The sequence below is a fragment of the Dermacentor andersoni genome, chromosome 7, assembly GCF_023375885.2.
Source record: "Dermacentor andersoni chromosome 7, qqDerAnde1_hic_scaffold, whole genome shotgun sequence".
Lineage (NCBI taxonomy): Eukaryota > Metazoa > Arthropoda > Arachnida > Ixodida > Ixodidae > Dermacentor > Dermacentor andersoni.
In genome coordinates this window covers 121,857,405-121,880,558 of record NC_092820.1, presented here as the reverse complement: position 1 = coordinate 121,880,558, position 23,154 = coordinate 121,857,405, and the positions used below count along the sequence as shown (strand labels likewise).

The window sequence follows — 23,154 nt, the reverse complement described above, 5'->3', positions numbered from 1 at the left end:
TCAAGGTGCCAACAGGGCCCTGATTTCTTGAAATCTTATATGGTACATTGAAGTTACACACGAGTCATGAGGGATGCTACAGCAGAGAGCTCCAGACTAATTTTAACAATGTCGGCTTGTAAAAAGTGCGCAAATATTCTCACTGCCTTCCCCCGTTAAACTGCAGCTGGAAAATTAAATCATAACTGCCTCTTGCTCATTAAACGAGCATTGTAGCCACTTAGCCGAACTTGAGAAGACACAGAGACCGTCACTGTGAAGGGCTTTGACGCAGTTGAAAAATTTATTCATTGCATGACTACAAACCATGACTATAAGATAGCACTGCACAATACACTTACCACCCGAGTTTCATCGTCGTCGCCTCTGTCGATCATGATGGACTGCCTCCGGCGTACGTCATGGAGCAGGCACAGGCCAAAGTTGTTCATGACACTGGCTCGCCGCTGCTGACCAGTGCCGGACCAGTCCAGGCTGGCATCTGGCATGAAGTTTTCATCTCCCACAATCACCAGGATTGTGCGGTCATTGTAGACGTTTTTCTGTGCCAGCATGAAGAAAAACAATGTGCACAGCGATCATTTGCAAGGAGCAGTACAGCATTCAATTTCGTGGCAATGTGTGCCACAACATAGGAGATTGTTGAGGAAGTGAAGGTTGAAATGTGAAAGTCAGCATAAGCAACCACAACAAGTTAAACTTAAAAGAAAGGAATATAGACGCACACACACAACATTTGTGCAATAACTGACAACAGTGACAGAATATATGCTCATCTTCTGAAGTAAGATAATTTGATAAACCAATAAATAAATGTAAGTAAAATGCCTACTGAGGAATGCAATGGGATTTCCAATATCTTACAAGAGAAGTTTAATGTTCTCAGATTCCAACATTAACAGTGAATGGGTTTTCATGTGACACGGATGTACAGAAACCGTGTGTGAGAACATATTTACATTTCCTGATAAATTTTAGTTGTGCCATGACATTGAAAAGAAAGAAAAAGAACAACCAAAGGTTCCTGGTATAAAGATGTGACCAAAAGGACATGAGATAGCAGGTTGAGGTCTCTCTTGCCCATAGTGCCACTATGGTCAGTCCATGCTCTTGCTCATGATATCGCTGCTTCAGGTGTACATTGGCAAACTAGTACTAGCAATGTGAAGATCGACATAATAAGTGCCTTGGTAAAGTCTCTGTGTTTGCTTGTCTGCCATCTAGCATGCACTAAGCAAATGACGGCTCTTGTCTCCGAGATGTTTGGTGCGCATCTTTGTGTCTTTTTCAGAATTCTTTATTGCTTTTAGTGCGATTAGACACACGAGACACAGGGAGCTTCAGACTAACCAGCGATGAAGTGAACCAGTGCAAATACTAGGTATAACTTGCTATTGTGTGTGAAAAAATGTGTTTTGAGGATATTCACCTTGCATCATCACATAGTGCTCATGATTATACATGATATAGAGATTGTGCTTATAGCTTCACGTGTTTACTGAGCCTAGGCATTGCTTTTTGTGTCTAGTATTTGGTGACATGCAGCTCTCAGATCTGCATCTTCATGACTGTGCTTAACCACTGTATCAATTCTGTGTGGTAGGTGTATAAAATAATTTAATGTGGAAATTGTATTGCAAACAAGTTCAAGACACTAAGGCTGCATCATGATAGCAATGAGCCATATGGAAGTGACTGACAGCATAGGACTCACTATGAATGGCTTACCCTGAGAGTCATAGAGTAGACAGAGCTTGGAATGCAGACAGGGCCAAGGAATTCATCTGAGTTGTTAACGTCAGTAGCCACGCCCTGGACCAGGATGACGTCTGTCATGGAGGGTCGCACCAGGTAGCTGTTCACCGCGCTCAAGTCGGGCAGGAATGCATGGTCCAGGTGCATCATCAGCTTGTTCTGAGACCAGTTCTGCACCGAAACAACAGTGGAGGTCACATGAGAAACGTGTAAAAGTAACTTTGATCCTTCCTGTAGATTTTGACTAGGCAAAAAAAAAAAAAAATGGGACAAAATGCGGACAATATGAAAGGAAAGCAGGGCAGTGGTGAAAGACTGAGATGGAAAAGGCAGTGTGGAAGATGAGCATTTGATAACATTAGACAGTAAGATAATGACAAAACTAACAATAATAGGATGAAGGGAAAAAGAAATATTAGGTGAACTTTCCAAAGCATGATGGTAACACAGCTAGGTGCAAGGACAGTGCAATTAGACAAGAAGGCACGTACGAGCATGCAGTAGGAACAATGATGAGAGCTTTAATGTAGGTAGCTCTTCGGTAGCCAAGTTTTTGTGAAGCCGCTGCTAATGAACGTCACTGTTCATTGCATACTCTAATACAGTGCTACTTATAATCATGCTAATAGTATACTGGAAATTGCAAGCGATATAATCTACTCCATCTTGTATTGATGTGTGAGATTATCTCGCATATAAATTGGTTGAGTTTTAAAGATCACACCTTTTTAGATTTATTTAGCCAGACAGCTTTGTGAATTTTCCATCACTAAATTGCAACGTAGAGAATCCGTGTTATTGTGCATGCAGCTGATGAACATGCAGGAGAACTTGCACGTGTCCACTTGCTTCGCCTATTGTGATTGAACAGTTTCAAGCCTCACCTAAAAGGCTAAAACTCGATGCTTATTGAGTGCAGCTATGAGTTGCTTGCGAGCTTGTTCTCATTTTTGTAAACACCCATTTGCATCTCACCTCATACTTGGGCTCCAGGGTTAGGATGCTGCGGGCCACCTTGAGTGCGCAGCTACGCCACAGACGGTACTCCAGCGATGGTAGCCTATGGAAACGTGTCAGCGCCTCGATCATAACTGCCTGGCTCAGGTGGAAGGCTCGCACGTCAGTGTCACAGGTGGCGCGCGTCTGCCGGGGCTTGCGCGTGAGCACGCCGAGCTCGCCGAGAATGGCTCCCACGGTCAGCAGGTCCTGGAGCTGCCCCTCGCTCACGAACCAGTGGTACGAGTCTGTGTTGGGCAGGCTGCCGCTGTCCCTCTCTGTCACCTTGCCTTCCACCTGCACGGGTAGAATGCGAAGGGGATCGGGAATGAAGTCGGGCTAACAGAAGTTGGCTGTTGCATCATCATCATCATCATCATCAGCCTGATTACGCCCACTGCAGGGCAAAGGCCTCTCCCATACTTCTCCAACTACCCCGGTCATGTACTAATTGTGGCCATGTTGACCCTCCAAACTTCCTTATCTCATCTGCCCACCTAACTTTCTGTCGCCCCCTGCTACGCTTCCCTTCCCTCGGAATCCAGTCCGTAACCCTTAATGACCATCGGTTATCTTCCCCCCTCATTACATGTCCTGCCCATGCCCATTTCTTTTTCTTGATTTCAACTAAGATGTCATTAACGCGCGTTTGTTCCCTCACCCAATCTGCTCTTTTCTTATCCCTTAACGTTACACCTATCATTTTTCTTTCCATAGCTCGTTGCGTCGTCCTCAATTTAAGTAGAACCCTTTTCGTAAGCCTCCAGGTTTCTGCCCCGTACGTGAGTACTGGTAAGACACAGCTGTTATACACTTTTCTCTTGAGGGATAATGGCAACCTGCTGTTCATGATCTGCGAATGCCTGCCAAACGCACCCCAGCCCATTCTTATTCTTCTGATTATTTCACTCTCATGATCTGGATCAGCAGTCACTACCTGTCCTAAGTAGATGTATTCTCTTACCACTTCCAGTGCCTCGCTACCTATCGTAAACTGCTGTTCCCTTCCGAGACTGTTAAACATTACTTTAGTTTTCTGCAGATTCATCTTTAGTCCCACCCTTCTGCTCTGCCTCTCCAGATCAGTGAGCATGCATTGCAGTTGGTCCCCTGAGTTACTAAGCAAGGCAATATCATCAGCGAAGCGCAAGTTACTAAGGTATTCTCCATTTACTCTTATCCCCAATTCTTCCCAATCCAGGTCTCTGAATACCTCCTGTAAACACGCTGTGAATAGCATTGGAGAGATCGTATCTCCCTGCCTGACGCCTTTCTTTATTGGGATTTTGTTGCTTTCTTTATGGAGGAGTACAGTGGCTGTGGAGCCGCTATAGATATCTTTCAGTATTTTTACATACGGCTCGTCTACACCCTGATTCCGCAATGCCTCCATGACTGCTGAGGTTTCGACTGAATCAAACGCTTTCTCGTAATCAATGAAAGCTATATATAATGGTTGGTTATATTCCGCACATTTCTCTATCACCTGATTGATAGTGTGAATATGATCTATTGTTGAGTAGCCTTTACGGAATCCTGCCTGGTCCTTTGGTTGACGGAAGTCTAAGGTGTTCCGGATTCTATTTGCAATTACCTTAGTAAATACTTTGTAGGCAACGGACAGTAAGCTGATCGGTCTATAATTTTTCAAGTCTTTGGCGTCGCCTTTCTTATGGATTAGGATTATGTTAGCGTTCTTCCAAGATTCCGGTACGCTCGAGGTCTTGAGGCATTGCGTATAGAGGCTGGCCAGTTTTTCTAGAACAATCTGCCCACCATCCTTCAGCAAATCTGCTGTTACCTGATCCTCCCCAGCTGCCTTCCCCCTTTGCATAGCTCCCAAGGCTTTCTTTACTTCTTCCGGCGTTACTTCTGGGATATCGAATTCCTCTAGATTATTCTCTCTTCCATTATCATCGTGGGTGCCACTCGTACTGTATAAATCTCTATAGAACTCCTCAGCCACTTGAACTATCTCATCCATATTAGTAATGATATTGCCGGCTTTGTCTCTTAGCGCATACATCTGATTCTTGCCAATTCCTAGTTTCTTCTTCACTGCTTTTAGGCTTCCTCCGTTCCTGAGAGCTTGTTCAATTCTATCCATGTTATACTTCCTTATGTCAGCTGTCTTACGCTTGTTGATTAACTTCGAAAGTTCTGCCAGTTCTATTCTAGCTGTAGGGTTAGAGGCTTTCATACATTGGCGTTTCTTGATCAGATCTTTCGTCTCCTGCGATAGCTTACTGGTATCCTGTCTAACGGAGTTACCACCGACTTCTATTGCACACTCCTTAATGATGCCCACAAGATTGTCGTTCATTGCTTCAACACTAAGATCCTCTTCGTGGCTTAAAGCCGAATGCCTGTTCTGTAGCTTGATCTGGAATTCCTCTATTTTCCCTCTTAGCGCTAACTCATTGATCGGCTTCTTATGTACCAGTTTCCTCCGTTCCCTCCTCAGGTCTAGGCTAATTCGAGTTCTTACCATCCTGTGGTCACTGCAGCGCACCTTACCGAGCACGTCCACATCTTGTATGATGCCAGGGTTAGCGCAGAGTATGAAATCTATTTCATTTCTAGTCTCGCCGTTCGGGCTCCTCCATGTCCATTTTCGGTTATTCCGCTTGCGGAAGTAGGTATTCATTATCCTCATATTATTCTGTTCTGCAAACTCTACTAATACCTCCCCCCTGCTATTCCTAGTGCCTATGCCATATTCCCCCACTGCCTTGTCTCCAGCATGCTTCTTGCCTACCTTGGCATTGAAATCGCCCATCAGTATAGTGTATTTTGTTTTCACTCTACCCATCGCCGATTCCACGTCTTCGTAGAAGCTTTCGACTTCCTGGTCATCATGACTGGATGTAGGGGCGTAGACCTGTACAACCTTCATTTTGTACCTCTTATTAAGTTTCACAACAAGACATGCCACCCTCTCGTTAATGCTATAGAATTCCTGTATGTTACCAGCTATATTCTTATGAATCAGGAATCCGACTCCTAGTTCTCGTCTCTCCGCTAAGCCCCGGTAGCACAGGACGTGCCCGCTCCTTAACACTGTATATGCTTCTTTTGGCCTCCTAACTTCACTGAGCCCTATTATATCCCATTTACTGCCCTCTAATTCTTCCAATAGCACTGCTAGACTCGCCTCACTAGATAATGTTCTTGCGTTAAACGTTGCCAGGTTCATATTCCAATGGCGGCCTGTCCGGAGCCAGGGATTCTTAGCACCCTCTGCAGCGTCGCAGGTCTGACCGCCGCCGTGGTCAGTTGCTTCGCAGCTGCTGGGGACTGAGGGCCGGGGTTTGATTGTTGTGTTCATATAGGAGGTTGTGGCCAAGTACTGCACCAGGGTGGCCAATCCTGCTCTGGTGAGGGAGTGTGTTACCGGTTCTGGTCACCGGCATCAGGCCACACTCCAGGCCTGTTTATGCAATTTTATCAACACGCGGATTTTTTTTTTTTTTTATCCGGTGGAAAATTGCGCGGCACCGGGATTCGAACCACGGACCTCTTGCACGCGAGGTGGGTGTTCTACCTCTACGCCACCGCTGCGGCCGTTGCATCACAGGGTTGATATTTGAACCAGCTTTCGATGGTGCATTTTCGGTTCGAGTAGTAGACATGTAGAGAGCAAGAGAGAGAGAGAGGGAACAAACAAGTACACTGCTGCAGTTAAAACTACTTTTTCCACTGGATGCAGCCTGCCACAACTGCCTGGTTTGAGCGATGGAAGCAGGTGCTTGTCATTTAGTACGAATTCATCCAACGCCTTACAACCAAGATAATCCCCTCTATTTTTTAAAGCATACAAAGCCTTAAGACACATGCATAGTATAAAGCATTATGCCATATGACAACCCTTCCTCTTAAAGAAAAACAAAAAAACTTAACGTTTATATGAAACTGAATGGTCATGTCACTGCATATCCAAAAGCAAACACCCATGGAACGCAAGCAAGAAACAAGTAACAAAAGCACCAAAAATTTAATCGAACCATGGCTGATTGACTACATGCCTTGGCCTGCGAAACATTATTTCTGCAAGAAGGACACGTGTTTTAAGCTTGTTCAAAGTAGACGTGGCAGCAACTCACTTCAAGGTGAAATGAAGTTTAGTTTAATTATGGTATGGTAAACTTGGTAAACACTAAAGGAAAATGTTAGGTCGAGTGAGACTGAAAGATTACTCATCTGTAATAACAAATTTGTCATTTGTAGTGAGAACAGATCTTTCGTATGCGAGAAAACAATGAAAATGGATATTCAGAACTGCACCACTTGTTGTGGACTATGGCACCCGTGACGTGACTTCAACACTGGCTGATTCACAGAGAGCGGCTCAAGGGGAGGTCACGTGAAGATTTTGTCAATGCGTCCATTTTGGTGTGGCCGATTCACATTGAGAAGTGGCAGCAGGACCTTCAGTAGCAATTTCTTACGCAACAAACTGATATATTGACACACAGAAATCGATGATAAGCTTCTGGATGAATAATCTATCGATATAGCTTGACTTAACATTTTCCTTTAGTGTACCTCTAACTTTTTGGATCTTATGCAACAGTAGGTTGAAGTGACAGAGTGGCCGCTTACCTTGACGACACCACAAACAATGACGTAGATTCCACTTGGCTCATCACCCTCTTTGCCAAGGCTCCATCCCGATGGGAAGGTCTGTAGCGTTGCCCTCTCCTGCAAGAACCAGACATTAGAGAATGCAAATGAGCAGGTGAGGCAGGGGATACTTGTTGAGTCACTAGGCACGTAATTTGAAACCCTGTGCACCTAAGCTGCTACGTTCTGGCTAAAGCAGTATTACATAATATCATTTGTATAACATGCTATCAGTTCTTTGTGCGCGGTAGCTTCCACACTTGTGCACATAGCAGTTGTGAATTTAAGGAACTCATGAACTTAAGAAAACGTCCTCCTCAAGACGAGTGAGGCACTTATTCTCTTCTCTTGCATGCAACCAAACTAGAGACAGATGAGTAGAAAAAGACTGAAGCCTTTTCATAGCTGCTATGGTGCATTACATGTTGCAAGGCTGAAAGCTGTCTCGCTGCAGCCTCGTGTGACTGCCAGAGCTGAATTCTCATGAGACACTGCTGCTGCAAGCTCAAGCGCAAGTAAAATTATCTCATTCACTAGGGCATCACCTACTCGGTTTAGGCTGATGGATGCTGCAATCCTAAAAATTCTGCGCTGTTAAAAGCGATGCTCTCCTGTTCTGGGACTGTTTTTCAGCATTAATGCACCCATGCGATGACAAAGATATATACGCACAACCACTTTGTTGCTTGCAAACTGGCCCTAAGCACTGACCGCCACATGTTTGCTGTACAGTCACACTGCTTCATCATCAGGACCCAAAGATGGTGGCAGTATGACGATGTCGCAAAGATGACGTCGCTGCTGCTAAAAACCGTTGATGGAGCATAATTATGGTGGTAGGGTGGAAAATTAAATGTCTGAAAAATGTGGGAGGGTTGTGTCTATATGTCGGCAAAAAAAACAACAAGAAAACAAATTTGATGCAGCCGGACAAGCAGCAATGACGTGGTTCTCTAAGATGCTGTGTACAGGTTATATGATGTCGACACCTGAAAGTGGTTGTGAGGTGGCCACCTATGAGGTCTACAATATATCTGCACTGCCATCGCAATAAACCATATTCATAATTCTAAAGCTAGCTTTCCTGCGAGGCAGTTCGCTCAACTAATGATGGCGTAGTCGTTTCTGCAAGCACCATGTACAAGTTCTGTTTGCTTGCATTATGACATGTAAAATGTAGGTGTTGCTCTCGCGATGAAACCACCTGCAAGAGACAAGCCCCAGCATGTTCAGCTAGCATTTCTGTCTTCATTTGAACAGCAATGACTGGAGCCACCATTAGATGGCCAAATGTATAGTGCAGAGAAGTGCATTTGCAAATTAGGAAATGGGTCTATTGTGACCCTTGAAGACCGGAACCCGTAAAACATAGGACAGCTAACTGAAATCATTAAATTACTCAGCTTCAATGACGGGCAATTTGCAGTTGCTGTATTGCACTTCAGCTGTTTGTGTGAAAATCTGGACTGTATGCTTAGAGAGTTATATGTCTTCAACTTAAGTTAGGAGGAAGTTACAAGCAATACCACATTATTTAAATCTTCCCCTTTGCTCACCTGTCACCGAATGGTCACTGTGAACAGGCCCACATGTGAAAAAGTAAAAAAAAAATGTGTGGGGATTTTAATCTAATAGCATTTTAGGGGATAGTCATCAGCCTTCCATCCTTCATCATGTTGACTCAAAACTCCCAACAGGCATATCTCGGAGTTAGTGTAGTCAAATATGTGGGTGGCTCGATCTTGATACCAGCACACAAAATCTGTCCTCACAAAGGTTCTAATGTGACAGAGACATTAAGAATGATAAAATGAGTGTGGTGTTGAATCATACGGGCTTTGTGCATACAACTGTAGTGTTAATGTTGGACTACTGGCTGCAACAATGTGCACTAACCACTGGTATAGAGACGTACGGCAGATGCATCATTGGTAGACAGAATTAGATCATACGATAATGAAGAGCAGAATCAGTAGATTGAAGTCATAAGGGTTTGGTATCCAGTATCGGTATATCACAAGGTCGTACTTGTTGCTGGGTAACCAGGGAATGGGGAGGAAGTTCGTGTGGATGCCAATGTATAACCATTAAATGAGAGGATGCCATAGTGCTATTACATTACACTCATTAATATTTAGCATTTGGACTTTTGAGGAGTTTGTATAGCGTTTTAAATAATTGCCACAAGACTGCCCGACAACAGTAATTCTGATGTACATTTCCTGGCGAAAAAAGAAAAGCAATATGACCGTACTGACCTTGAAGTAATTGAACATTTCCTCATTGCCCTTGATCCAGTTGACATTTCTGAGCAGCTCAGTGGGTGGTGCTGGTACAATGCTTGTGGGTGCAGAGTGTAGGCGCATCATTTTCTCTTCGATGGACTGCGCCAAAAAGTGATACAGTACAATTAGCAGTTTTTGTACGCATAGAGCAAAGGAAATCAGCGTATGAGAAAACTTGCAATATGTGTGCATAGATGGATTCAAACAGTCTTTTGATGATCATGCGTTGGCACATGCAGAGCTAAATAATCAGTGTGCACTTGTTCCTGTTAGCTAAGCAAACCTTTCGCTGTAAAAAAATTGACCAAGATGCTTTTATTTGTCGCAACAAAAGCATGAAAAGTTAAGTTTCAATAGTGATTTTGATATCACAGGTGTTTGAATCTTGAGAAAGCTGAACACACTGGTGAAGGGTTAAAATTTAATCTCACTGACTTTACAGGTCTTGAGCAATGCAGCTTGATGCTGTTCATTACAGCCGCCATGGATTCAATGAATTCTGGTACATATGCATGAAACGTGAGTTTTGTGTTCTTGGGACCCAAATTTTTCATGTTACTGATACACTGTAATCACAATTCAAGCAATTTACTCGGAATCTACAGTCAGCTTCAAGCATTTACGAACTACCAGATCTGAGAGGAAGCTGAATATCCATCCTAGTGTTGTACTATTGTCTTACTGGCTACAGTCGCGTAATACTCTGAAATCAAACATTCTCTAAAATCTCGTGGTTCATAAACTTTGGATGACTAGTGTACAGCTTCGATGACTCTGGCAGTTTTTGCATTGGCAAAAAGAAAGAAAGAAAGAAAGAAAGGAACAAACAAAAAAACAAACAAACAAAGAAGCAAGCAAACAAACAAACAAATAAAGAAAAAGAACTTGGGTTGAATACCTCCATGAGTGCATGGAAAACGCCATCGTCCAGCATGCCGGCCTCTTTTAGTTCAATCAGCTCATCTCGGGTTGTGTTGAGGACATGGCGCACCGCACGGCGGGTTTTCACTGCCACTGCCACCTTGGGATACTTCTCCTGAAGAGCTGCCAGCTCACGGACAATCTGTGCAAGCATCACGATGGCGCACTTTTTAGTACTAAGAGCAAGCACTAAGCATTTGATCACCACAATGCTAGTGCCAGTGTTCCTATAGTCTGGCATTATTTACCATACCTACTTATTGAGCGTACAGTCGAACCTTGAAAAAATTGACATCTATGTAAGGAATTATCAAATATAATGAGGTGAATCCAAAACGTTTACAACCGGTATGAACATGTAATGAATATGTTCTTCATTACGTGATTGCAGTGTAAAGTACTGAAGTGCAGGAAGCTAGGTGTGTGTGGTTAAAAGAAAATTTGTTAACGGTTAACAAAAACACAGCACTTGTGTTTGTACATCTTTTCGTTAACCACACACCTATCATCCCGCACTTTGGTGCTTTGGGTTGCATTCGCATCATGAACTCAGACCAACTCGCCCAAATAGTCATCCTAACTGAATATATGCTTATAACAAATATAGAATTTAACAAAGTTATTTTTGTGTTAGATGTGGCTTCATTGTAATGAGGTATGGCTGTGTTAGCTTGGCGTGGAAAAGAAACATTTATTATGAAATATTATGAAATTTTCCGTGATTCGTGTGCGCTACTGCATCACATTTTTACACAGTTATCCTGTAGGTTTACTTTTTTTGATGACAACTGGTAGGCTGACTTGGCAGCCGCACCTGACTGGTACCAGTCTCAGTCAGGTGGCATGAATCTGTGCAACACCTTTGTCTATATGTATTTAACTACGATAGGTTAAGCACGAAAGAAATCTCAGCTCTGTAAAAGAATTGCAGTGCATGTTTACATTCTACGAATACGTGTTAAAGAGCAGTACTGTCGAGAGCATTTCAAAATGAAGGAACGGTAGTATAACTTTAGCTTTCTTACAAGAAAATAAAATCCTATGTGGTTTTTATGGCATTAAATCGTGGTATAAGAAACGTAGCCTTATTTTACAGAAAGAACAACAGCGTTTGAACAAGGACTAAAAAGAAAAAAACAGCTCGAAAGATTTCTGTCTGGCCTAGAGGTAAAACATTATAAAAATCTGACAATGCTTTGTGCTTACATGGAGCTGAAGCTGTTTTCAATGAATTGAAAAGGACAGTGCAAGACAGATAGTAAACATTCATCCATCATACAAATATTAATTAAAGCGTGAACCACGCTTACTGTATTTCACCTGAACCTCAATGAAAACTTAGTTGTACTAGGAAAGGATACTTTTGCATTGACATAGATGAACCTAATTGCAGGATGCACCACACACTTAAATTTCACCTTGAATTAACATTTCTAATGTCATTGGTTTTACATGTACTACTTTGGTAACGCCAAAAATAATTATTAATAAAAGATAATAAAATAAGACAACAAAGGCATGTTGCGCAAGCAATGCCATTGTATCCCTTGAAGTTGACAATTAAATAGACGTGGAAAGAACTTGCACTCCTGAAGACATGATTTGTAGCAAATATTGTTCTCTCATCGAGTATTCTGTCCACTCACCTCTAGCCTGCTGTCTCCACAGATCTTTCTAAGCTTCTCAGCAATTGGCTGGTAGTCAACCATGTGGTCCAGGAACTTGCTGACCTCATACTGGCCCATCATGAAGCCACGGCCAATGTCATAGCCAGCCGTGAGCTGCTCATTCACCCGATTTGTCACCACACCAGCCACCTTTGTTCCCACAGGCTGTAAAGTGTCAGCAACAATCGAAGGTGAAGTCAGCCCATACGTGAATACGATGCTCATGCATACATGTGTATTATTGTTACTTTTTTATTTACAATATACTGCTGGCCTATCACTAAGGTCCAAAGGGAAAGCGCATATTGAGGTACAACAAAATATGATTAAAACAAATAGATACGTCAAGTTTTGCACAATATGGTAACAAGACCTAGGACAAGCAACAAGTACAAAGTATATGTGCATGTGCAATATGTACCGCATCAGAATTTGAACATCGTGTGCTCAGTAGACCGGCGTGTAGAATCTTCTGCCCCCTGCTCCTAATAATTTGACATTCTTTAAGCAAAGCTGTGCATGAAAGCTAAGCCTACGGCGAATCTATGCACTACGCAGCCATGCTCTGCCATTGTACTCAGTTAAGCGACCCAATACTCTGTAACTGAATTGACCATTTGCAGAAGTCGGAGCGCCACCTAGCGCGAAAAACGGGAAGCTTGCGCCTCACCGCATTGGTTGGAAAACATTCCGGCTCAGCCTTGCTTTGGTACGGCGGCATCGAGTGGCGACGTTGTGTTTGCAGAGCTTCTTTCACGTATTGTGAAAGCGTTGACGTTATTTGGTAGTTGCATATAACCTGCCTTAAATATAATTGAAGAGGACTTCATTCCCTTGCCGTTTTTGCAAATAGGATGGACAACTGACTTCTCAGTGTGCCGGATAACGAGCGACAATGCGTGGGGTTATCTTCATGCCAACACTTCGTCCGTTTGTCAGGCACACCGGCGATGGGCTTTAAAAAAAGAATGTTAAGTCAAGAACACAAAACTTAACGTAAACACCGTGGACCCTCCACTTAGCCTCATACGAGCTACGTACACGCCATCCATGTAGTCGGGCATCTACGTGGTTACAGCATGGTTCACAAAAGCCATTGGCGATATAGCCGGAGAGCACTGTGAATGTGTGGCCGGATGAGTACTTTATGCCTGTCGCATTCCCCGAACTTTTAGTTGTTGCATGGAACAGTAGATGTACACGTTCTAGCTTGCAAATTTGGTATTCGTCTCGTGCTGTTTCGCCAAACTGCTGTGTTGCATGCTTGTGGTGCACGAAGCCGTATCCCAAATTTCGTATGCGCTATATGTACGCGGTAGGTTATTCAGTGAGTCTTTGCGAGCGCTAAGGCCTCAAAGCTTACGCCAACCTATTTTCTTATTTATATTAGCTTAAATATGGGCAGCGCGTGCGTCCGCATGCCAGTACGCTCCCGCTCACTCGCGAGTACTTATCAAGGCAGATAGTTGGGCGAATTGGCTCCAAGTCATGGTGGAAGAGAGCGCAACTTAACTGACACGTACGAAAGAATCACAAATGAGACGTACATAGACTGGCCGCATCTGTTTGCGCCGTTTTTCACAAATCACTTAATCGTACTCGCATATATTCAGAGTCACTCAGTGACGAGCGCGAAGGAAAACTGCATTATTTATATTTTACAGCCTCAGCGAGACCTGTCAGCACGTCGCTGGCCTTCTGTTCAGCGTTGCAGAACTGGCAGGAGATGACAAGGGAATGGAAGTCGCCTGCACAGGCAACAGATCCTAGAATGCAGTGTTAGGTGAAAATCTGAAGAAATTACTATTTCCATTTCCATAATAATAGCTCGAGCAGCCGAAAGCGACGCAGTTGGCCGGCATGTCACGCCCGAGCGGCGCAGTTTGCTTTCCAACCACGGAGACGGCGCTCACGAAGCGCCACCCCGCGGCCGGTTTTGGCGCATGCGCAGTCGTACTTCTGCAAGTGGTTCAAGCACTTAGGCAACTTGATATATGCATGGTGAAAAGCAAGCTCTCGTGGAGAAATAATGTCATGCACGTCGCGTTGAATTTGCCCTTCTTGCAAAGGTTTCGTTTACAGCAATTTGCTATAGTTTTCACCAGAGTTCTGGTTCCCACTAGCAAAATACCGATGCGTCAATTGGCGTCACAAAAGTAGCTGGTGCAAGCTTCACAGTAAGACACAGCATGCCATAACGAAAACGTTTTTTACAAATACTGCTCTAACTTTGACCTATACATGTCCACTGACGCATAAGGTATAGTTACAGACATGAAATAACATAAAATAATTGCGTAACCGGGGTAATGAAATTCAAACAACGTATGACTGAGACACAATATTGTCACGTGGTAGTGACGGTGAAGAAAGAAGCAGTACGGTGGAATACAAAACTAGCTTTTATTGGGCGAACCTGTGCCCACAAAACAGGCTACACTTATAGCACAACGAAAGCGGCGAACACAGTCGGCGATCGTCGAAAATCTGATCTGCGGGTCAAGCGGGTCGGCTTTTATAGAGCAGTCGTCGAATGTTCCAGACTAATCGTTCGGACCCGCGTGCCTTCCACAAAGTTCTACACCATTCGCGTCAGGTGATGAAATCAGATAACATAAGTCTCGGCGACAACAGACAGCGGATAGAAGCATCGATAACTTTCCAGAAACTTCGGATACATGCAGGCGCGTCCCATGCTGTGCGATTACATTTGTTAGGCGGCGAAACGTGGTTGCCCGATAAAGATAAGCACACGTGTCAATATGCGCCCATGTCTCAATCTCAGTGTGTCTTTGTGCTTCAGTCATGCTAAAATATATTAAAAAAATGTTTTTTACTGAGATAGTCACATATGCGCTAACTTCAAGTTGCACTTCACGTGTTTTCTATGTGTATTTCTCAAAGTGGCGCATGCCTTTATTTTTTTTTCAATTATTCTTGAATGTTTTATGCATCCCATCCCATCCTCATATATTTATTATGCGTTCTCTTATGCTGCATCTGTCAACCCAACCACAAGAACAGTGTGCACAATAAGGATCATCATCATCATCATCATCATCATCACCACCACCACCACCACCACCACCACCACCACCACCACCATCATCATCATCATCATCATCGCCATCATCGTCATCATCATCATCATCGTTAACGTCATCTTCATCATCATCATTATTATTATTAATGAATACCCTATCTAGGCCAGCTGTCCGACCTTCTCCAATAATTGGGTAGAGCATGCCTGCGGATCTACTTGCTAGAAAAATACTCGGTCAAGGCGCTGGCTCAAGAACGGCTGCTGCGATGGCCACATTTGCTACAAAGCGCGACCATCTCTCGTGATCCCTTGACGTGTGAACAGAGAAAAGACAAATGACAAGGCAACACTGACCAGGAACACACGAAGCAGGCGGTGGATGTGCAGGAGGCGTATGACACGGCAGAGCCGGATGGCGACAATGTACGGCGAGTACCACGATCCAGCGAGCTCCATCTCCAGTTCGATGGCAGCCGACGCGACAGAGGCCCACAGCACGACGAAGTCCACGATGTTCCAGTAACTTTTGAAGTGCGCTCGCAGTCCGCGACCCAGCAGCTGCGACGGAAGAAGTGAATGTCGTCAGTCTCACACACATATACTGCGCATGTCCCGTGATTAGAGGGTGCGGTTTGCAGAAAAAAGTCGCAGAATCCAAAGCTTCAGTACGGACATTGTAACTGTATACGTAACTATACAAGGCAGGTTATTTTTTCTAATAGGGTTGAAAGTTGGGGGCACGGATGCTTGCACTTGGTGCAAACTGCGCGAACTGACGGGACACAGGCTAGTATATATATATATATATATATATATATATATATATATATATATATATATATATATATATATATATATATATATATATTGTATCTTGCGACGCATCTCATGATCCTTTTCATGCGTGGGTCGCGTGAACAAGTATACACGTCGCACGTCTACGCGCTGAAAGCTGGCTTTTCCTCACAAGGACCTTTACTGCAGAAAAGCCAGGTTTTGTGATCGTATCGCGAAGGTGCACCGAAAAAAAATTTTGCCGCCAAGATATGTGCTGCCACTGCAACCTGTCCCCTTAAAAAAAGAAAGAAAAAGAAAGATTTCAGCGCTAGTTTCAGGCAGAAACGAGCAGCGAACGAAATGACATCAAGCGGAAGCTTTAGCTGCGCTGCTCCTATCTAAATACATGTAAAAGGAGAATTCGTTTTTCTCGGCTACAGCTGCACCGAATATGGCGAGGTTTGTTGCATTTAAAAGAAAAACTTAAAATCTAGTGACTGTTGGTTTCGAGTTATTGATATAGGTCGTAAATTTTTTATTAAAAATTGGCAAAAATAAAAAACTTTAACAAAACGAAACTATCAAGTTTACAACTCTGTAACTCAGCAAAGAAAAATTACATGACAATTCTGTGAATTGCATCTAAGAGTACATCTAAAGCGGACAAAATTGATATGTTACATATAAATCCTAAAAAAATTGTTATATGGAAATAGAGCTTTCGCAGAACCCTTGTACACAACGTAACAAATTCACGTACAATTTAAACTCACATATCCAATTTGTCCGCTTTCAATGACCTAATGCATGCCGTTTAGAGAACCGCGATATGTGTTCTTGATGCGGGGCTATTAATTTGTAAACGTTGTGCTATTTTCTCGACCTTTCGAATTTTTGAAATTTTTTTTACGAAATTCAGGCCCTAAATCGATATTCCGCTTCTAACAGTCACTAGAATTTATCTTTATCTCTCAAATGCAACAAATTTGATTAAAATTGGTCCAGGGGTTATCTCAGAAAAACGTTTTTGCGTTTTACATGTATTTATATAGGTCGCGTCGGAGTTGGGCCCGAGCTAAAGCTTCCTCTTCACGGGCCACTTAAAAGGTAGCACCGCAATGTACAAAATCCATCCTCCCGTGATTTAAATGAAACATTAACATTAATACCGTACTCAAAAGGACCGGAGGTGTAATTCATCACGTAGTCGCAAGAGGTAACTCGGCGTGCACCGTTCCCTACTCGTATGTCGTGAGCCGTGAATACTGTGCGGAGCACCACAATCGACGTCGCGGATCTAGTCACAATAAACATATTCGAGCTAATCATTCGCGTCGTAATAGACCGTAACGCTGAAATACTATCGCATTCTCATACATAATTATCACAGATGAATTCTGCGACGTTTTTATCCACGTCTCTTCCGGGTTGCCGTGACGTCTCTTGCGGGTCACCCGCAGCAACGGAATCGTTTAAAATACGTCACTTCACGCAAACACTACGAAATTACTGCTACAGTTCTGGTAAATATACCGAGATTTTTTGCTACGAATGTGGTATCAATGGTGTTCTAACTTTGTTTTCTTTAATTTCTATTCAGTACACGTTATAAAATATTTCGAAAGGTGCGTTTTTGAAAACTGGCTTCTCCGCAGTAAACGTGTTTACAGGGAGAAGCCAACTTCTGAGAGCTGCTTGGTTTTGCAAGCGCTGCACGTAGCATTTACGCATGCGCGTGTAATGCGGATTGCTTTGTTGACTATGGAGGTGACCAAGCGCCGTTTAAAAACAAAACTAATAAGTAAACTATGGCGCACCCAACGGATTCGAACGTTTTTCTTTCTATATCCTGACGCTATAGCTTCAATCGATTGCTCGGCCTACCTCGTTCACGCGCAGCAAATGTTACGCTTGCTACACCGCTTGTTACGTGCACCAAATGAGTGTGGCGCCTATAGGTGGTGTCCAAATCCACGCCCTAGTGGTGGCGCCCTCTGGATAACAGATTTCAGGGCCTTATGTTTGACCTCTCGACTGTTTTTGTATCGCCGTCCCCTTTTGAAAAAAAAAAGAAAGAAAAGAAAAAACGCAGCACCCGTGCGACTGACCTTGAAGACGAGCTCGAAGAAGTAGAAGGTGACGAAGGCGAGGTTCGTCCACCGTAGCACCCAGGTGGCGAAGCACTGGCCGCAGCTGCCCACGCGCAGCACGAGCTCGGCGATGGTGCAGGCGACGTCGGCGGCCAGCACGAGGGTGAGCACGAAGTTGAACGTCGCGTGCTGCGTGGCCACGAAGAAGGGCCGCCGCCACTTCTCGGTGGGCATCTTCTCGCGCCAGCGCGTCTCCGTGTACACCCGCTTCTCCGTCACGGGGTCCACGAAGTGGTCTTGCTGCGCGAGGGCGACAACACAAAAAATGGCCATCGGGTGTAAATGTGTCGATCGCGATCAAAACAGAGTCAAATAGTGGGGCTTGGCGTCCGGAAGCAGCACACGTATGAGTTATGGCGTAGAGTGGGGGGAGGGGGGGGGGTGAGATTTCCGGATTAATTTGGACGACTTGGGGTTCATCAAGGTGCACCATGCATATAAGTACACGAGCGTTTTTTTTTTTCATCGGAATGCGGCCGCTGCGACCGGGTATCGTACCCGCGACCTTGTTTTCAGCAGCAGTGCGCTATATCCACTGAGTCACCGCGGCGAGTCGCTGATCGGTCGACGAAGTTGAATTCTCAAAGTACTACAGGCAAGCCCAAGGCTGACAGGAAAGTCAGTTTCACACGAACGGCGAAACATTGATTGCGATAGCAAATTATTAGCTATGCGAATTAAGGTGAGTCCTTTTATCAGCTGTACAAAGTGCTGCAAACATTTGCTTACTTACTAAATTAAGAAGCACCTTGTCATGCGCGCACAGGGGAATATGAACACATCTCAGTCGATGACCGCGGACTGTCGCTGTCAGAACGCTGGCGCGAGCATAAGCGGCAGCGGCAGCGAGCGAATTTCCCTTCCCGCTGCGATTCGCTTCAACGCGAACTAAGCGGCGAGAACACAGTGCACACAAGGCCATCAGCCCTCGGAGCACGTACGCTTTGTAACCTGTAGCAAGCGCAGATCACTTTTAAGATAGGGCATGCTCGGCCCTGTCTTGAATGAATGAATGAAAAATGAATGAACGAATGAACGAGCAAACGAACGAACGAACGAACGAACATGCAGGCTGTATCAAAGCAAGGATAAAGAAATATATCTAAATGATGCCAACTCACCAACCACTTGTAGACTCTGTTGACCTCCCAGTTCTTCCGCAGTTCATTCACAGTGATGAATCTGGAAAGAATCAGAAATGGAAGGTCCACACTTACGCGTCACGCAGCCCGACTATTTTTCTTCGATTGCCTTTCTATCAAGGTGAAAATTAAATCCGGGTTAAAATTAAATAGCGCCAATGGACTCGCCGAGATACACGAAATGGGCGCAGAATAAATTTGTCGTCGGAGGATTAAAAATAGTTTTGCCTTCACGTTACAACACGTAAATATTTGAAAACTTGACAATCACTGGATTTGCTGCTGTCTTTAAATGAGGCAACTCTATCTGGTCATATTTTCTACCACTCTTTGTGATGTGCCTAGTGACACCTTTGCTTTTTTCCCCCCAACAAACTCGAAATATCTGTCCGAGCTTGTAACTCAAAAGCCGACAGTTTAAAAATCTTGCATCAAGTATTTAGGTTAAGTTAGACAATTAAGTTAATAATTCGCTTAAGTAAGCAAATTGATCTAGGTAATCAGCATAGACCTACGCAATTAGCTCACATTATGTCGATCACAGTCTGGTCTTACCATGCACGTAAGCCAAAAGCTGTCAAAAACAAAATTCAAAAGAAGGTTGGCGGCGCCACCGTGAAATTCACATGCCCCGATCTTCGTGACGTCATCATTCAGGCAGGGTCTGCTAGCAGCTACAGTTAATTGCTTGCCAATAACAACAATTAAAAAAGAAACTATCACATTTTGTTCTAACATAAGCAAACACCCAGCCTGCAGCAACCTGGCTTACATAGGAGTACCTACACGTGTCACCACAGGGAAGCTGCTGCAGTCTATAAAAGATATCACCAAAACTATAATGATGTCCGACTTGACAATACTCGATAGAAGAGACGGTATAGTTACTGATCAGGCTTGTCGGCGACGGCGTCCGCTGCGGAAACCAGCACCGACGCGCTGTCTCGAAGCAGCAGTCCGGACTCAAACTGACGCCAGTAATGTACCTACGAAGAGAGAGAGAGAGAGAGAGAGAGAGAGAGAGAGAGAGAGAGAGAGAGAGAGAGAGAGAGAGAGAGAGAGAGAGAGAGAACTGATAAGCTGATATCACAGGCTCGTTCCTTGATCTGTCAAAGCCCTCGCAATAGTTCGTTTGCGGACAGCTTCAGTGTAAAATGACATTGCGGAGTAAAGCATTAAGAGCAAGCGTTAGTTCTGGTGCCTCTATCTAAATACATGTGAAAGTAGAATTCGTTTTTCTCGGCAAAATCACTGCACCAAATCCGACGACGTGTGTTGCATTTAAAAGAAAATCTTAAAATCTAGTGACTGTTGGTTACGAATTTTTTAACCAGGTCGTCAATTTTTTTTATCAAAAATTGGCAAAAGTCGCAAATTTTCCGAAAACGATACTATCAAGTTTACAACTCCGTAACTCAGCAATAAAAGATGATATCACAATTCTGTGAATCGCATCTAACAGTACATTTAAAGCGAACAAAATTGACATGTCACACGATTTAAAAAAAAAAAAATTAGTAATATGGAAATACAGCTTCTGCAGAACTCTTGTACACAACGTAACGAATTTACGTAAGACATAAATTGACATATCGAATTTGTCCGCTTTGAATGATCTAATGGATGCCATTTACAGAACCGCATATCTATTCTTGATGCAGAGCTATCAATATGTAAACTTCGTGTTTCTATGTTTTAGAACTTTCGAATTTTTGAAAATTATTTCAACAAAATTCAGGCCCTAAATCGAAATTCCGCTTACCACAGTCACTAGAATTTAACTTTTTCTCTCAAATGCAACAAATTTCATTAAAGTAGGTCCAGGGGTTAGCTCAGAAAAGCGTTTTTGCGTTCTACATGTATTTGAATATATATGCCGCGTCGGAGTTTGATTTGAGCTAAGGCTTCCTCTTAAGTTGTATTAGTAAATTGCCCTTCTGTAATATCAAAACCGCCACTCTTACTGCGATAGTATAAGCTTGGTAAATCGAGAAAAGGCGCAAAAAACAATAACATAAAATAAAAGACAGGTGGTGACGCCAGTCCGGTTTCCGCACCCGATCGCGGTGACGTCAGTGATATCGACAGCTCCTAGCTCTGGTCTAAGCGAATTGCCTGTCCATAAAACACGACTACGTTGCTCTTTCTATTAAAAAAAAAAAAGAACCGCGGACTCTCAGCCTAGGGATCGAGTTTGCGAGTGCTTTCGAGTACGATGACAAGACAAGACAGTTTGCCTGTAATCCTTGTCTCTTTCATTTTCCATTACGTTGCGTCATCCAGAATGATGCACAACAGATCCAAGGTAGGGGGGATTTGGCAGTCATTTCCCTCATATAAGCAGTCCCCCCAATTGAGCGAGTATAACTTTGAACGAATAGTTCTTTCCCAGTCTATGCTGGTTTAGCATGGTTTAGCTGGTTTAGCACCAAGGAGTTTCCGTCGTAGTACCTTCTGCGCCGAGATCATGCGGATGCGCGCCTCGTTGAGCATCTCGTCCTTCTCCTGCTGCGACGGCTGGCACAGGTGGTGCTCGGAGCAGTCCGGGCAGAGCGACACGTGACTCAGCTTTCGGAACATGTAAGCCGGCAGAGCGCTGTTGCACGCCGTGTTGTGGTCGTCCTGTCGGAAACGGGGGGGGGGGGGGGAGGAAGAGCGAATATAAGGTTGCACAGAAAGCATCGACGACGATTGTCAAATGTACATAGACGAATTATAGCCGTATTATATACGTCTTTCTACAGAAAAGTATTCGCTAATTCAAGGAGTGGTGTGCGCTTGAAGGCGCATGCACTTGTCGCAGTGCGCGTGTATATATAGTTATGCAGCGTTTGTCGTTTCATTGCACGTAGTCCTGCAGAGAAGAGAGCCGCTGACCGGCAAATATGTAGCGGTGGTGCAGGTAGCTGACGTATAATAAGCCGGTTCGTCACGTATACAGTGTGCTGGCTCCAGCTGCGCGAACCACCGAGTGGAAAGGCGACTGCCATCTTCCTCTCCCGCCGCCTGAACTCTCTCGTGCAGCCGCCACAGGGCGAGAGGGCAGCGGGAGAACAAGAAGGCTGTCCTTCCTGAGCACTCCAGCGCAGCATCGAAAACTCGTGGCTGAGTGGTAGCGTCTCCGTCTCACACTCTGGAGACCCTGCTTCGATTCCCACCCGGCCCATCTTACAACTTGTTTTTTATTCATGAAGTGCCTCCCGGGATTTATCGCTCACGACCAACGCCGACAACGCCGACGACACCGGCTTTACTGCGACAGGAGCTCCTTAACGCAGTCGCGTTAAAATATCCAGACACACCAAATCACCCGCGGCCGCGACAGCGCGGGCGTCTCAAAAGAACTATAGTAGCTGGCGTTCGGCGACCAACGCGACCCGCCACTCGGTTAGGTAAGAGCGATCCCCCCTCCCCGTGCGTCGGCGCCTCTCTGTCGGCTCCTTTGTACCGTTGATGCAAATCCGACCGTCGCGTACCACAACACCGGGCGAAAGAGCCAAAGAGAGTAATTCACCTTAAGAAGCAAGAGACGCGTTGTATAGTGTCCCACGTCCGATGCGACATGCCGCTCGTATATACAACTCCACGCTTTGACTGACGGAACGTGATGAAACACGCTAGGGACCTAACCAAAGGGGGTCGTCGGTACGCGACACGCCGCCGCAAGTCAGATCGCAATCGAATCGCGCTACATTTTTTTTTCTTCTTCTGGCTCCGAGCCGCGTCAGTTTTTAAAGCGAAAGCTTTAGTGGCCACGAATTTGCGATTTCGCAGTGGCGGTGCTCCGAGGAGGCA

The 23,154-nt window shown here is 44.4% G+C and overlaps 1 protein-coding gene across 2 annotated transcripts in view; it reads right to left on the bottom strand.

Annotated features, from left to right (window-relative positions):
- LOC126533898 (sperm-specific sodium:proton exchanger-like) overlaps positions 1-23,154 on the bottom strand; it is a 253,955-nt gene that overhangs the window by 8,997 nt on the left and 221,804 nt on the right. For both annotated transcript variants that reach the window (XM_050181107.3, XM_050181106.3), the window contains exons 11-22: positions 21,811-21,981; positions 20,248-20,345; positions 19,339-19,399; positions 18,176-18,457; positions 15,645-15,848; positions 12,227-12,412; positions 10,558-10,722; positions 9,633-9,758; positions 7,354-7,452; positions 2,731-3,048; positions 1,729-1,926; positions 342-542 (exon numbers count right to left, since the gene is read on the bottom strand). In XM_050181107.3, the coding sequence (XP_050037064.2) occupies positions 342-542; positions 1,729-1,926; positions 2,731-3,048; positions 7,354-7,452; positions 9,633-9,758; positions 10,558-10,722; positions 12,227-12,412; positions 15,645-15,848; positions 18,176-18,457; positions 19,339-19,399; positions 20,248-20,345; positions 21,811-21,981 (2,109 nt within the window). The remainder of the gene's footprint in view (positions 1-341; positions 543-1,728; positions 1,927-2,730; positions 3,049-7,353; positions 7,453-9,632; positions 9,759-10,557; positions 10,723-12,226; positions 12,413-15,644; positions 15,849-18,175; positions 18,458-19,338; positions 19,400-20,247; positions 20,346-21,810; positions 21,982-23,154) is intronic.